This window comes from Leptidea sinapis, chromosome 12, assembly GCF_905404315.1.
Source record: "Leptidea sinapis chromosome 12, ilLepSina1.1, whole genome shotgun sequence".
In the NCBI taxonomy this organism is placed as follows: Eukaryota; Metazoa; Arthropoda; class Insecta; order Lepidoptera; family Pieridae; genus Leptidea; species Leptidea sinapis.
The window spans coordinates 13,091,411-13,107,631 of record NC_066276.1 but is presented as its reverse complement, the minus strand read 5'-3'; the positions used below and the strand labels follow the sequence as shown (position 1 = coordinate 13,107,631).

General features: G+C 37.2%; 2 protein-coding genes across 6 annotated transcripts in view; one reads left to right on the top strand and one right to left on the bottom strand.

Annotated features, from left to right (window-relative positions):
* The window catches only part of LOC126967080 (serine protease gd-like), a 29,544-nt gene extending 24,686 nt beyond the window's left edge, over positions 1-4,858 (top strand). Inside the window, exon 9 of the mRNA XM_050811459.1 lies at positions 4,620-4,858. Coding sequence (XP_050667416.1) covers positions 4,620-4,840 — 221 coding nt within the window. The 3' untranslated portion in view covers positions 4,841-4,858. The remainder of the gene's footprint in view (positions 1-4,619) is intronic.
* Positions 4,859-6,583: 1,725 nt separating this feature from the next.
* On the bottom strand, positions 6,584-11,552 carry LOC126967092 (uncharacterized). 5 transcript variants are annotated; one of them, XM_050811482.1, is made up of 3 exons: positions 11,384-11,552; positions 7,084-7,758; positions 6,584-6,915 (listed from the first exon to the last, which is right to left on the bottom strand). In XM_050811482.1, the coding sequence occupies exons 1-3, from the start codon at positions 11,432-11,434 to the stop codon at positions 6,655-6,657; spliced, it is 987 nt and encodes a 328-aa protein (XP_050667439.1). In that variant the 5' UTR covers positions 11,435-11,552; the 3' UTR covers positions 6,584-6,654. The 5 variants fall into 5 exon arrangements, with proteins under 5 accessions (XP_050667439.1, XP_050667440.1, XP_050667437.1 ...); XM_050811483.1 differs by having other exon boundaries at positions 6,584-7,049; positions 7,218-7,758; XM_050811480.1 differs by having other exon boundaries at positions 6,584-7,123; positions 7,292-7,758.
* Between the last annotated feature and the right edge of the window lie 4,669 nt (positions 11,553-16,221).

Below are 16,221 nucleotides of genomic sequence, written 5' to 3'. Positions count from 1 at the left end.
ACGAACACCATGGCCATAGTTCCCAACAATATGTCGTATGCCCGTATTCATTGTGGTGTTTCCCACCTTGGCGTTAAAGTCCCCAATGATGATTAATAGCTCTCTTTTGGGGATCTTAGCTATTGAAGACTCCAGTTGACAATAGAAGTCTTCTACTTCTTCATCTTTGGCAGAACTTGTAGGAGCATAGACTTGAATTATGTTGAGTGGGGTCGGTGATGCGCTAAGTTTAATGGAAATAATTCTATCATTAATTGGGTGATATCCAAGCACCGAGTTTTTACATAATTTAGGGATCGCAATAGCCACACCCGAAAAGCTACTTTTATCGTTGCCGGAGAAATAGATGGTATGTTTCTCTGAGTCAAAGTGGCCGCTACCTTTCCAATGTGTCTCACTGATTCCCGTGATAGTGAGTTTGCATCGCTCAAGTTCTTGTTCCAGAATATGAAGCTTTCCATCTTCAAGAAGCCCTCGAACGTTCCATGTACCTATGCGAAGATCGTTTCTTAAATTAATATTCTTTCTTCTTCTTCCAGTAGCATTTTTTCCATAGGATGCCTGGTTGCCTGCATCCTGATGGCCGGTAACCCATTTCACACCCTCAGCCCCGGAAAACTCAGGGCGCCGGTCGCTACGCGGGTTGCCAGGCGGTCTTACTCTGTCTTTAAACATACTCATCATTGCAACTCTCATGGGATAAATAATGTAGTAGGTTCCCGTTACTTTCTACATCGCGGTACTATAGCCTCAGTGGCTATACTAATCCAAGAGTGAACCGGTTCAGAACATATGGTTCTTTCGCTTCACTTCGGTACTGATGGTTACCGCTGCCCTCCATCAGGATCCAGGTTCTACGCCCCTGTAGCTTGCCTCCTCCGCTGGTTAGTCCGTACCGACAACTGTTGTCTCCGCATTCACCACCGTTGAGGTCTTCACCCGTAACCCTGGGCACGGGTTCTGCGTTATACCCCGCAGTACTGGGTCCCTGCTGAACTCCGCCATCTACACACTCCGGCTTGCTGAAGTGTAAGATGCCCACTCCCGCGACATGGACGCGCCAGACAGGACTTGCCCAAGTTGCCCAGTTGCGTTCGACAGTGCATACGTATCAGTCGTGTTTACAGTTGTTTTTGAGAAATTTTTAACTACCTTCAATCTATAGTAATCTCTAAGATGGCTCCAAAAAAGTGTTCTACATGTAATAAAAACATCACCTTGAAATCTCCGGGCCTCATATGTAGTAGATGTAATAAAACGGTACATATGACAACCAGCTGCTCTAAACTTACCAACAAGCAGATGGCGGCTCTGCGGAACTCGGATGGTCTGGAATGGAGTTGTCAAGAATGCCTAAGCAACGCTTCTAGGCGTACCTCTTTCTTTGCGGCACTAGAAGACAGCTCTGACGAAGAAGAAGGACAAGAAGTTCACGCTTGCACAGTGCTAAACGAAACAAAGTTGATCGCGAGTATCTCTCGCGAAACACAGAGGATCATCAAGGCAGAAGTAGGCAACCTAACAATCGCTGTCGAACATATGAATGGCCAAGTGGCGGATCTTGAAGATATAGTACGAAAACAAGAAAGTACTATAAAATCCCTATTAAATAAAAACATGGAGTTACTAAATAAAAACAAGAATCTCGAGTTGAGAGTTGCTGTGCTCGAACAACATATCAATGAAGTAGACCAAAAGTTGCTAGCTGGAACTCTAGAGATAGCAGGTATACCGGAAACTCCGAACCAAGACGTTAAAGATGTAGTGAACAAAGTTGCTGATAAACTGGGGGTAAGTGCGGTTGACATTGTAGCTGCCAGACGCCTGCAGAAACCTAGGGATCGTCCACAACCAGGTCATATCCTAGTTGAACTCAAATCCAGCGTAATGCGTACCCAATGGATACACTCTTCTAAAAACATGGAGCTGAACGCTGGTAGTATTTTGACATCGTTACCACAGGGTCAGGCTACACGCCGAATCTATATACGCGAAGCGTTAACGCACCGTAATAAAGTACTCTTGTACAATGCCCAACAAAAACTAAAGGAAACCTATAAATATGTCTGGTGTAAAGCTGGCATTATCTATGTAAAAAAAGGTGATGACAAGAGTCGGCCACACATTATTCGATCAATAGCAGACATAGAAGGATTATTATCAAATTAATAGACTATACTTATTACCGCTCGCTTTAAAAATGCAACACCCTTAAGAATCGAGAAGTTAATATCCAGGTTAAATAATAGAAAGGCTGAAGGTGGTGATGGCATAAAAATTAGAGATGTCAAATGTATCGCAAAGAAAATATCCTCATCTATAGCGCATTTAATAAACGTCAGCTTTGCAGTCGGAAAGTACCCGAGGGAATTAAAGCAAAGTTGCGTGAGACCAGTGCATAAAAAAGGGAAACAGAACGATGTTTCTAACTATCGTCCTGTTTCCCTCTTATCATCTATAGATAAAATTGTTGAGAAGTACCTCAGTGATCAGATTCAATCGTTTTATCACAACCATGATATTATTAGCAAAAACCAGTATGGTTTTCAACCACTCAAAAGTACTTCGCTGCTGCTCTCCAAGTTCAGTGATGAAATTAACGGTCACTTAGGTAATCGCAAACACGTCTTTGTCCTTTTTATTGACTTCTCGCGCGCATTTGACACTCTAAATCACGAATGCTTGATTTCGAAACTTGGAAACTCTGGAATCAGAGGCCCGACCCTAAATTGGTGTGAGGATTATCTCAAAAATAGGTCATTTTATGTTAAAATAGAAGATGCCAAGAGTCATGTTTTATCAGTTACTGAAGGAACAGCACAGGGATCAGTGCTCGGCCCAATACACTTTATCGCGTATGTCAATGATATAAATAATATACTGAAGCATTGTACATCATATCAATACGCTGATGACACTTGTCTTGTAATCGCTGATAGAAACATTGAACAAGCACTTGAGAACCTTCAGTTTGACTTCGACCGCCTTAACAAATGGTGCCACGACAATAGGCTTGTCCTCAATGCCGATAAAACGAAATTGATGCATATTCGATCACCATATCTTAAAACTAATTATGACACAATCAAGAAGCTTAAGGCGCATTGCCATATGTGTTTTCATCAAAAGCTACAAATATGTAGCTGTCCCACTATTGAAACTGTTGAAAATCATACGTACTTGGGTTTAGTTATCGATTGTTGTTTTAACTGGCTCCCCCATATCAATACTGTATGTGACAAACTCAGAGCATTTTTAGCCAATTTAATTTTAATAAAGGGTAGAATACCATATAAAATATTATTATTATTATATAACTCACTAGCCGATTCCATTATAAGTTATGGTATTACCAGCTATGGCAGAACATTTAAGACCTACCTAGATAAAATACAAAACATGCAAATTAGGATAATTAAAGAAATAGTCTCCCCAGTAGTAAAAGAACAACATAAAGCGAATGAATATAACGATCTCTTCAGGCACTGTAAAATCTTACCAATACACACAAAATTTAATTATTGTCTTCTTAAGGAACAATTTTTCAATCATGAAATTCAAAGTAAAATTTGTCATAAAATAACCACTAGGAAAATCACAAATAATCACTTAAAAACATTAAAGTCAAATAACATTTATGGTTCGCGCACAACACAATATTTGGTTCCTCGGCTATTAAATGATATTGATCCATCTGTAAAAATTAGCATCACCAGAAAAAATATTAGAGATAAGTTAAAATTGCAATTTTTGAACACCCTGTAGCTTACATTCTAAGTGGGTCAAACATCGGGTTCTTTGTCACCGCCCACCGGCCGAGCGAATAGACATATCGCTGTGCGTGTGCGACGGAATAGCGCGATCGAAAGATAGCAGTGTCCCGCTTTCGCATAGAGATATGAATCAACGATGACCGGTTGAATGCGAACCTGATCTAATGATGCTTTGCTTGTAAACCTTGTGTATGTACTTACTTAAGTTTTTTCTGATCTTATTTTAATTATCATTGCGAACTCAACTCATGTTAGCAATCCGGACAAATCTTCGTGATTTTTGGTTGCTGCTTTATTTATATAAATATGTAAAGTTTTAAATAAATATATAAAAAAAAAAAGTGAAGAGTAGAGAAGGTGGCTCTACTCTCCCAAGGGCCGGGTTAATGGACGTGTATACCGCCACGCCCAAAAGGCAATTATTATTTATGACAGTAATCACGACCATCATGTTCACGAATTATCCTTACACAAACAATGACTTCAAGCTCTAAAGGTTGATGCTTCCAATATACTATAATTTATATTTATACAGCAAATTCTTTTAAATTTAAACATAATTCATATATTGGATGCAGCACCTTACAAACTAATTTGGTATGTATATTACAGCCATTATTAAATACCCTATTTGATTGAAAAGAGTGGCCGTTGTTTTCTTGTATGTTCTTCTCACGAGCTCAATTTTTTGCGAATATATTATGGTAAATTCAGTAATTTGAAAGATATATTTGTAGTGACGATTCAAAAGCGCTTAGTTTAAGCCTCATTGAATAAAGTTTATTCGACTTTGACTTTAGCATCTTACGTAATTAGTAGGAAATCTAATTGAGTGTTCTTTTTTAGGGAACCGCACGGGAGCAGGACCCTGTTTAGGGGATTCTGGAGGAGGGTTATACATTAAAGATGGTGGACGATGGAAGCTCCGTGGTGTTGTTTCTCTGTCTCTTATCTCTCAGAATGAGGAGCAAACTTGTAACCTTGACGAATATATCGTATTCACCGACGCGGCTCAATATCTTAACTGGATTAAAGATGCAATGTCTAAAAAACCGTCCAGTGATTAAATGCTTTTCTTTATAGAAGCTAGTGTTGTTTTAAAATTAAATAGTTTATTTGGATTATGTCGGCGTACTTTTAAAGTAAGCAATTACGATATATGAAGTATTTCATGTAAATATTGTGTGTTTTTGACAATGTTTTTTTTTTATTTTTGTTAAAATAAGGGACGAAACGAAAAGGACGTTCAGCTGATGGTAATTGATACGCCCTGCCGATTACAATACAGTGCCGCTCAGGATTCTCGAGAAACCCAAAACTTCTTTGCGGCACTACAATTGCGCTCGTCACCTTGAGACATAAGATGTTAAGTTAAATTATTAAGTATTTACCCAGTAATTTCATTAGCTACGGCGCCCTTCAGACCACACATGTTTACACTATACTGCTTCACGGCAGAAATAGGCGCCGTTGTGGAGCAAAGGAGCCTCCCACTGGTTGTGTTGGAGGGTGATGTGCCTACTACTCGGTTAAGTCGAGTATGTCTTTTATTAGGCTATGTGTATGCTTTTACAATATGATCCCAGATAATGTACAAAACAAAACAAATGAAATTTAAAACAATTGTTAAAAAACATTTGTGTGGGAAAGGTTATTATAACATAAATGATTTTCTTAATGATACCACAGACTGGGAATGAAGCGGACACCCTCATGTTTTTGGATTATAAATGTTTATTGTACGGTATTACATTGTTATCCATATTTGATATCCATATACCCAGTGATTTTGAATTCTAGTTTGAATATGCCAAAGCATAATATCAACTATGCGGCCATGTTCAAGAGTCGACGGTACCCGTAATAATTTAGGCTATTCTTAAACGTTTTGCACTGGGTATATGCTTGGTGTTGCGTATAGACATATATGACTACAATATATAATACTAATTTTAGTACAGTATCTCATTTTTATGCCATATTGGTTTAAGCTTTAAAAACGTGAAGCAGTCTGTGAACCAGAAATTTTCTAAGACCATTAGTTGAGGGACTGAAAAGAACCATATCATCCGCGTAGCTCAAATTGTTGACGCAAACGTTACCAATATGACAACCAACCTTCGATCTTCTTGGATCCTCAATTAGACCATTGACGAAAAGGTTAAGCAGATCCGGAGAAGTCAGCCCTCATCCGACGCATGTTTAATTACAATAGATTCGAGTACTACTAACGAATACACATTAGTCCATTGTTGTTGGGACACTGCAGAAATTAGTATTTCGTAACACAGGGTTTCAATCAAACCAAATATTCAACCTGACTTATGGAATTTATTTATTTATGTATTATTTATATTTTATTCGCCCTAATAGAATAATTAATATTTTATGTAAAAACGTAATTCCAAAAAAACTTGACATTGTTATATCAAATTATAACTGCGTGGTGGGTTTGTGAGTGATCCAATTCCCTGCTTGGTAATCACGACAAGAAAAGAAAAGTAGGAAAATGTAATACATGGAATCCTCCTATTCCTCCTTAGTCGTTCACTCTCGCGAGAGTGGTCGTGGTTGCATGATGAGTCTCATCAGTATCATCTCAGTAGGTACACACAAGACGTATCTATGGTGGATGATGCAGCCTATGCAATGCACCTCCACTTGCCACGATCTTCAGCGTTACGGGAACATTGGACTATGGTGGTTTGTGTCGCAGCCTTTATCAGATCTGTCCATCGCGTAGGTGACCGACCTCGTGACCGCTTCCTTCGCCTTCCACTCATCCTTGGTTATAAAAATAAAATATCATCTTTGCCCACTTAAACCTCTATTTATTTATAAGAACAAAATAGCAGCAAACCTACATACATTTAAATTGCGTTTAAAATAGCCACCACCATGGACTATCCGATTCCGTTGTGGTTGCCCAATGTTGGGTTGTGCTAGTTGTAGCCTGGGTTGTTATTTTCACTTGTTCACTTTGACCGTCCGTTTGCGTTTCTCCATTGCTTACGTTCTGTATTTGGTTTCCCCATAGTTCTCCTAGACCCTTTTCTTGATGGTTTTCATTACCTTCTTGCCCATGGTTTTCCCTTGACCCACCAGGACTTCGACTCAGCTGGTTTTGATTATCTTGTTGCCATCCAGTGCCTATACCATATTGATTTTGGTTTCCCCACGACCCACCAGTATTTCGACCCTGCTGGTTTTGATTCCCTTGTTGCCAACTATAACCTATGCCTTCTTGATTTTGTTTCCCCCATGACCCACTCAAACCTTGACCCGGTTGATTATGATTCCCTTGTTGCCAACTATCGCCTATTTCATATTGATTTTGGTTTCCCCACCACCTACCAGTATCTCGACCCTGCTGGTTTTGATTCCCTTGTTGCCAACTAGAACTTATGCCTTGTTGATTTTGCTTCCCCCATGACCCACTCAAACCTTGACCCGGTTGATTATGATTCCCTAGTTGCCAACTATCGCCTATTTCATATTGATTTTGGTTTCCCCACGACCCACCAGTATCTCGACCCTGCTGGTTTTGATTCCCTTGTTGCCAACTAGAACCTACGCCTTGTTGATTTTGTTTCCCCCATGACCCACTCAAACCTTGACCCGGTTGATTATGATTCCATTGTTGCCAACTAGCGCTTGTATCATATTGATTTTGGTTTCTCCACGACCCACTAGAATCTCGACCTGGCTGTTTTATATTCTCTTGTTGCCAACTAGATCCCATGCCTTGATTTTGGTTCCCCCATGATCCACCGAGACCTCCGCCTTGATTGAGTTGTCCCCATGTCCCACGGTAATCTTGTTCAGGGCGGTTCTTATAATTCCAACTCCCACCTATACCATATTGGTTTTGAGCCTCCTCTTTTTCACCAAACTTTTTATTGGATTCGTTATCGGTATCAAAACTGAACACAAATACTAAATAACTAAGTTGATTTGGATGGCTTGGTTTTGTGTCTTGTAGGCTCTGGAAAAGTGAAGCAAAATAAAATAATTTGAATTTGTCTTCAGTATATATCATCTTCTAATTTGAGAATACTTAATTTTGAGTAAATATAAATTAGAAAACTTGAAAATTCCGTCGTTTTGACCAATTTCAAAAAGGGGGGATATAATTCGACGTATTCCTTTTGTACGTTACCTCCGTCTCCACTGTTAATGACTTATTAGAAATGAAAATGGTTATATTTCCATTCTTAAAAAATCATCTGATGTGAATCAATTTTGAAGGAACTCCTCCAATTTTATTGGCATAAAGAATTTTTGTTTTATTTTTAACAACTAAACAAGAATTTGTATCCAGACAGTATTATTAAGTAAAATAGAGGTGTTGATGAAAACCAAAATGGCCACTTGATATTCATAAAGATAAGTATTATGGTGACAAGATATTAAAGCTGCTATAAACAACCATATTTTAACGGAATCTGATGATGAATCCAGGTAGTAGTGGTGTAAGGTGGGCATAGAAATTCTTTAATAGGACCATGTATTCTTGCTGTTTTTGGGCTTATTAAAAATGTTATGACTCGTGCTGTTTTTATATCTTATTTCTTTTTTATTACATTGTTATAAATGTAATGTAAATTACTGTGTGTTCACGCTATTGTAGTATAATAATGTGGTATATTTTTTTGAGTAAGTATATGTAAAAGTTTCTCTGTTAGACAAAAAAACCGTAAAATATGGGCTCGATGTCTTGAAAATTGAGCTGGTGCTGGTTCTCCTTTCCCATTTAAAATGCATTGAAAAAAAAACTTTTTTCTTTATTTTTATAATTATTTTATAATCTTCGAAAATATTTTTTTTTCAAATTTTCCATTTCGTTATCTTGTAGGAAATTAAATTTTCTACGAAAAGGTCTCTTTAAATTTTTCGCTTAATATAATAATAATAATAGGAAAAAATATTACAAGGCTTTAAAAAACGAAAATTATAAAATGTCAAAAAAGTACGTATAAATTTTTCTAATACATAGAACAACATTCTTTTTTAATAACTCATTAGTAAATTTATTTTATAATTTTCATTTCTAAAACTTGTAACTTTTTTCTATGCGTTTTAGCGAAAAAATGAGAGACCGTTTTTGTAGAAAATTAAATTTTGTATAATGTACCGAAAAGGTAGTTTTTTTCGATCATTAACAATTAAAATACAGAAAAAGTTTTTTTTTTATTTATTTTAAATGGGAAAGGGCGCCCATGCGCCAGCTTAATTTTCAAGACATCAAGCTCATCATTTAGAAATCTCCTAAATTTTTTGTCTAACGAAGAAACATTTTTGACGTATTTGTTCCAAAATAAAAAATCTGACGCAGTCTAATACTCATATAATAAATGTTCATAATATGTTATATGATTTAGTTATTCTTTATCAGTTGCCGTAAATACTCGGTAACTTAAACGTGTAAAATTTAACTCAAAAAATACCGTCTTCAACTATGCATTACACACTTTAAAACAAGGGGTAGTAATTAAAAAATTTAAAATCATCTTAACCTCTCTAGCTCAAATATGGTGAATTTGGTGCATAAAACCAGTGAGCAAATGTCGTTTTAGCTCTCTTAGTGAGAAAAAAATATTTAATTTCTATTTTTTGGAGGTATTTGTAGGAAAGTAAAAGGAACGTCTGAAATAAAAAAAAATGTGAATTGAGTGACAATTTTACAGCGCAATTATTAATATTAATAGTCAACGGATCAGCCTAGCTATCCAACGTGGAAATGCTGCCAGTGTTCTTGGTACAGTTCCCCGTAATGATAATTTTTTATTTAAAGCAATGGGGCAATACAAATACAATGGGGCCCCCATATTAGAGGATTGGCGAACAGACTCAGTTCTGCAGCATACGCGGTTAAAAACATTAGACAATTAACAAACATAGATACGGCGCGACTTGTATATTTTAGTTAATTCCATAGTATTATGTCCTATGGTATATTGCTATGGGGCAACGCTGCCGATATTAATACAATATTTGTGCTGCAGAAAAGGGCTATTCGCGCTATTTATAACCTAGGTCCTAAAGAATCTATGAGAGCAAAATTCAAAGAAATTAACATCTTGACTGTTGCTTCTCAATATATTCTTGATAATGTAATATATATTCATATGCACAGAAGTGAATTTGCTAGAAACTGTCATAACCATAATGTTAACCAGGAACAGACATAAGCTTATAATGCCTACTACTCGGCTTAGTCGAGTTAGTCTTTTGTGGGGCGATATATATGCTTTTACAACAAGATCCCAGAAGATGTTCAAAAAAGTATTACGTTATTCAAAAGAATTGTTAAAAAACGTTTGTCTGGTAAAGATTATTATAACATAAATGACTTTTTTAATGATACCACAGATTGGAAATTGAGTGGCCGCCCTCAGGCTATTAAATAATAAGTTTAATTGTACAATATTACATTGTAAACATATTTTTTCGATGAAAAAGCCCGCTGAGTTTGTTGAGGCATTCATTTGGGAATTGGTGGTAGTTTATGACTTTCAACAAGTGATGTCACATCCTATTTTGAATAAAAATATTTGAATTTGAATGTTATCATAGTAATATAAATTTGGTTATAAGATTTCATTCAATTTGGCTTCGAGTCGCATTGAAAATCTCTGGAACAAGCAGTGACTAAATTTGTTCGTGAATCCACAAATAGTGACCAGGAGTAGGTCTGGCAGTTAGCCTGGATATAACAAAGGCCTTGGATCGTGTATGCGCTTCTCTCAAGACTTCCACAATTTGGACTTCCCGAGAATTTATGCAAGTGGACCTCCAACCTCCTCAATAGGCCCAGCATACAGGTCATTGTCGACGGTTATTGCTCGAACCTGAAACCCATGACGGCTGGAGTGCCTCAAGGCTGTGTGCTTTCTTCTACTATCAATGATATCTTGGACACCTCCAACATACATTGCTATGCAGACGACAGCACATGCCGTATACACGGGTCATGCAGGCGTCGACCAGTGCCAAGAGAAACTTGTGTCTTCTATCGAGTCCTCTCTTGAGAAGGTCGCGGAATGGGGTAATTTGAACCTTGTCCAATTTAACCCTCAGAAGACTCAAGTTTGCGCGTTTACCATAAAAAAACCATTTGCCGTATCATCGCTCTTCGACAACACCTCCCTTAAACCCTCGCCAAGTATCAGAATACTGGGTTTCGAAATATCGAGCAATTGCCAATACAGCGGTCATCTGGAGGGCAAAGCCAAATAATTGTCTTAGAATAAGCTGGGCGTCAATAATAGAGCAATACTTCAAGCCGGCACACATTCTAGCCACATATGGAGCATTGCTGTCAACTCAGGCTGGCACCCCAGTATCGGCCGATCCATTTGACCGCTTGCAACGCAGAGCACCTCGAATTGCCGGGGACCCAATGCTCTGCGAACGGCTGGATCACTTTGCCGTACCGTACCTTAGCGAAGTTTTTAAGCGTGACAACTTTAAAATGTTGTTTAGATTTTTTTTCAACCACTACATTTGAATGAATGTTATGCATGTTTGAAGTCGTTTTTTTTAATAATTAATAAAAAAAATATAGTGATTTGAAAGAAGTGATACTAACAATATTAAAAAAAACTTACTCTCTTGACTAGCAGCGCGCTTAGTAAAATAATATAAACGTATCGTGTCATTTCATTTGTTTTGGTCGAAATGCTTTGGATTTTTAATTACAAATGTCACAATTTCCGGTGAGTTTGAATATTTATTGCGCGTTATATATAAATGTTAACGTTAAGTTTTATTACAAGGTTCTTTGCGAAATAACTAAAGTATGAATGTTGCACGAATATATTAATTTTTTGTAAACAATTTAAAAATATATTAACACTTCAATATTTTTATATCTATGTTGTGACTCTTCCGGACATTATAAGGTATGAGTTACAGACACAAATAATCGAAATGATAGATTAAATTTGTTTGGAAAGTTGAAAGTTTACATGAGTGCCACCAGAAAATAACTAGTTGATATATAAGTTCATAAAGATTATTTATCAAAACTCGTCTACCTGTTTAGCAGTGAATGAATTACAATTACGCGTAGGCGTCGGAACTAGTCTGGGACTACTGGGAAATACTTGTAGAAGGCATTGATAATTTTAACGCACTTAACATTGAAATATCTGTATTTTACAATTTCCACTAATAATTATAAAAGTACAATACACTTTGGGCAGCGTTACCCCAGTTAGAATTCACAATAAGTAATGTTCATTCGATTTTTTTTTTGTGCCCCGATAATGGAAAAGATACCTCCGGGATAACGACAGAAGGGACGTGGTGAATGCTCATACATTCCAACGTAGCCTAACTCTGCGTTGGTTATGTGGGACTCACGTTACACCTAAGTGCCTACTCATTAAACACCACCTGAGGCTTTGGGCAAGTGGCCTCTAAGCGTCTCATCGAAGGCGACCTTCTCTTGGGGACAGAGAGGCGCAAGCGGCACTCCCCATGGAGTATCCGCTGGGATAACTGAGCTCTCTGGCTTACATAGGGCACGACCGTCACCGTGATGATGCTACCAACTGATAGTTGGCACTACAGCAGTGCCAACTTACACGAATCAAGTTAACCAAAGATCTGAATATAATATGATATTATAGTTATTTCTAATTATATTTATAATTATATAAAATAACCTATACGTACCTACTTTAGTTATTTCCATAGTATTATGTCCTATGCTATATTGCTATGGGGCAACGCTGCCGATATTAATACAATATTTGTGCTGCAGAATATTTTTAACCTTAATTTTTAACCTAGGCCTGAAAGATTTAACACCTTGACTTGTTGCTTCTCAATATATTCTTGATAATGTAATGTTTGTTCATAGGCACATAAGTGAATTTGCTAGAAACTGTCATAACCATAATGTTAACACCAGGAACAGACATAAGCTTATAATGCCTACTACTCGGCTAAGTCGAGTTAGTCTTTTGTGGGGCGATGTATATGCTTTTACAACAAGGTCCCAGAAAATGTTCAAAACAAAAGTATTACGTTATTCAAAAGAATTGTTAAAAAACGTTAGTGTGGTAAAGGTTACTATAACATAAATGACTTTCTTAATGATACTACAGTTTGGGAATTGAGCGACCGCCCTCAGGCTATTAAATAATAAGTTTAATTGTACAATATTACTTTGTAAACATATTTTTGATAAAAACAGCTCGCTGGGTTTGTTGCGGCAATTCTTCTCGTGATGTCACATCCTATTTTGAATAAAAATATTTGAATTTGAATTTACCTAATACCTACTAACACAGTAAATAGTTAAATACGAGTGATATAAGTAGTTGGGGTGTCTAATCTAATCTAATTAATCATAATTAAAATATCGTGAACTCATAATATCAAAAACGTCAAATGTCTTATGACATTTCATGACGTTGGCAGCGCTTATTAACACATCAAGTAATCAATATTTGAATATTGCTGACATACGTCACTCACAATGTTTACTTATGAGAAAACTAGCTGACACGGCAAACGTTGTTTTGCCATAGAAATTGCGATAAACACGTAAGATATCTGCTAATCATAGAGTCCTATGGCAAATATTTATAGGCATGAGCCGACGCACCCCCGCCGGTACCCACGCTATTTCACTACTTTTTAAATCTGTAATATCTTCGAAAATATTCATTTAAATTGCATGCTATAAACACGGACTAGTAAAAAAATAAGGACTCCGTGTCACCTTACATAACAGTGTAGCACCAAAACAAGCCGATTAACGTGTAAATACATAGCCCCACGCACACACTTATACTACTACAGGCCGATAGGCGGCCATTATGAGAATTGTCATCGTCTGTGACAGATCAGTTTGCGTCTCAATAAAATATTTAAAAATCGTTGTCGTTGTGAAAAAGTGTAAAAACGATACTATATAAGTATTTGTAGTCATATTGACACGGGAGTGGGTCAGGGATTGGAAATAATACTCCGCTTATAGGAACGAGTCTTTATTTGCGTTCACTTTTTCTGAACTTTCACTTCGCCGGTCTGCCGCTGTTCCTCTTGTGGGCGGCGGTACCTTCAACGCGTCACACCGCACCGAACACTAAGTCTCTTCTATCTTCTTCCTCTTGGAACACTTCCACTTTTCACTACTTCTTCTTTTCTTCTTCTTCTTCTTTACACTTTCGAGTCAGAACTAGAACTGCCGTAGGCCACGCTTAGTATGGCTTATATACCCCCGGATCCGTTCTATTTTCAAAATGATTCTCCCATTCCATCTTTAAATTTAAATTGTACTAGAAAATTCTTTTAACTATTTTTATCCCTTCCTTATTCCTAACACATTTTCCATCCCGTTTTTTTCTGTTCAATTTGATCCTGAACTAACTAGAAATTTCCTTTAACTTCACAAAACCCAAAAAAATCCATACACTGGTAGGTGTATCGAACCCGGGTCTACAGCGTCTAAAGTAAACACTTTCCCGCTGAGCTACGAGTAATGCTGACGGAGCTGTTGAAATTAACAATGTGTTGAAGTTTGACAACTCTCGTCATATACTTCGAAGGGTTGCTACGCAACAATATATAATTATTTAAGGGAGAAAAAATCGTGTAACTAGTATCCCCCATAACACACACTAGTATAACTGCTTCACTTGCTAATATCACGGCGAGGAGTCCTTTTTTTTTCTAATCCGTGGCTATAAATCACTGTATTGATCTATATTAAATAAACAATGTATTTAAGATACTTAATTGGATGTGGTAATCGTTTCGTAAAAAAGCCATTATGTCTCGTAAAAAGTAAAGGATAAAAAATGGTTATTGTGGGTTATCCCTAAGAGATAGATATTTACCATCGCGGACTTTTTGTAGATCTTTTTGAGATGTACTGTTGTATATTATTTTGATATACATATCTCAAAAATCTGTTGTATCAAATTAGAAACGCCAAACATTATCAGTGTTTCTCTAGATATTATGCATGTATTACATACATATCAACTTTCCTCTTGAACCACTCAAGCTATTAAAAAACCGCATCAAAATCCGTTGCGTAGTTTCAAAGATCTAAGCATGCATAGGGACACACAGACAGAGGCACGACTTTCTTTTATACTATTTAGTAAAGAAATTTTATGATGCTGACTTACCTGAGGGTAAGCGATACGCCTAATTACAATGCAAAACTCATATCTTTGAGACATGAGATTTCTAAGTCTCATTAGCGTAGTTACAACGCCCTTGAAAATTGAAATAGAGCTGCGGAAGTACCTGGGATCCTGTGTAAAGAAGTCTTTTGTCTCTTCTTGGGCTAGGAACAAAGCTGCACCTTCTGCAGAATACGACAACTGGTGCTGAGTGAGTTGATAGCTTTCTGTAGTATAAATTCGTCGTAGTTTTAATTAAATGAGTATACGCTACGGCTTCATGCACTCCATATAGGCGCAACATAATACTAAGCCGCTTCAAGCCCGATTTAAGGTGGTTTTAAAATTCGGTGGGTGAAATTGGCATCAATATTTAATTTTTTTATGACAATAAGGGACGAGACGAGCAGGACGTTCATCTGATAGTAATTTATACGCCCTGTACATTACAATGCGGTGCCGCACAGAATTCTTGAATAACCCAAAAATTCTGAGCGGCACTACAGTTGCGCTCGTCACTTTGAGTCATAAAAAGTCTAATTTTCCCAGTAATTTCACTAGCTACGGCGCCCTTATCTTCTTGCCATTTTTTTTATGGAAAAGGAGGACTAACGAGCGTACGGGTCATTTAAGCTCAAACATTTCCGCTTACATATTTGTACGCACACAAACTCTTGTCCCGGTTTCGCTCAATAGGAAGCATTTTCTGAATAGGAGTAGAATAAAGAGTTACTGTACATAGATAATATATAAACTAACGCAGTAAGGAAATACGATTTAAACGACGCACGCCCACAAACGCACTTACGGCCGTTCCCAATATTCAGTCTTTCTCTTACTTGAGATAAAAATCGTAACTATCGTTGACTTTTCTGTCCCAATAAACTTATCGACGATAACTCACCTTATCCGTACACGCTGTCTGTCAATGGGACGACGTATAGCTTACCAGCGATAGAAGTTTGTATGGAAATTGCAATTCACGCGTTCCAATATAAGGCAATAAGAATGACTTATCGGGTATATTGGGACAGCTTCAGATTATTGACAGTAGAATGTAGTAATTTATCTCTATCTATAGATAGTATATTGGGAACGGCCGTTAGACTTTCCTCAGACTTTAACGTTAATCTTAGCTAAGTGTGATAAAACGCGAGCATTTCTTTTGCATTGGGCTGACTATAATTGCTCATTGACTCATTATAATTTCACCTGTCAAAGATTATGTTAAGCTTACAATCAGCTAAATTTTACGTTAGTCTGAGCAAAGTCTAAGTATGCTCTATAGATCTCAGGCA

Coding starts and splice junctions, on each gene's coding strand:
- LOC126967092 (XM_050811479.1), bottom strand. CDS start 11,434: ATGACACGATACGTTTATATTATTTTACTAAGCGCGCTGCTAGTCAAG. Junction 7,759..11,383: donor GCGCGCTGCTAGTCAAGAGA/GTAAGTTTTTTT, acceptor TCACTTTTCCAG/AGCCTACAAGACACAAAACC.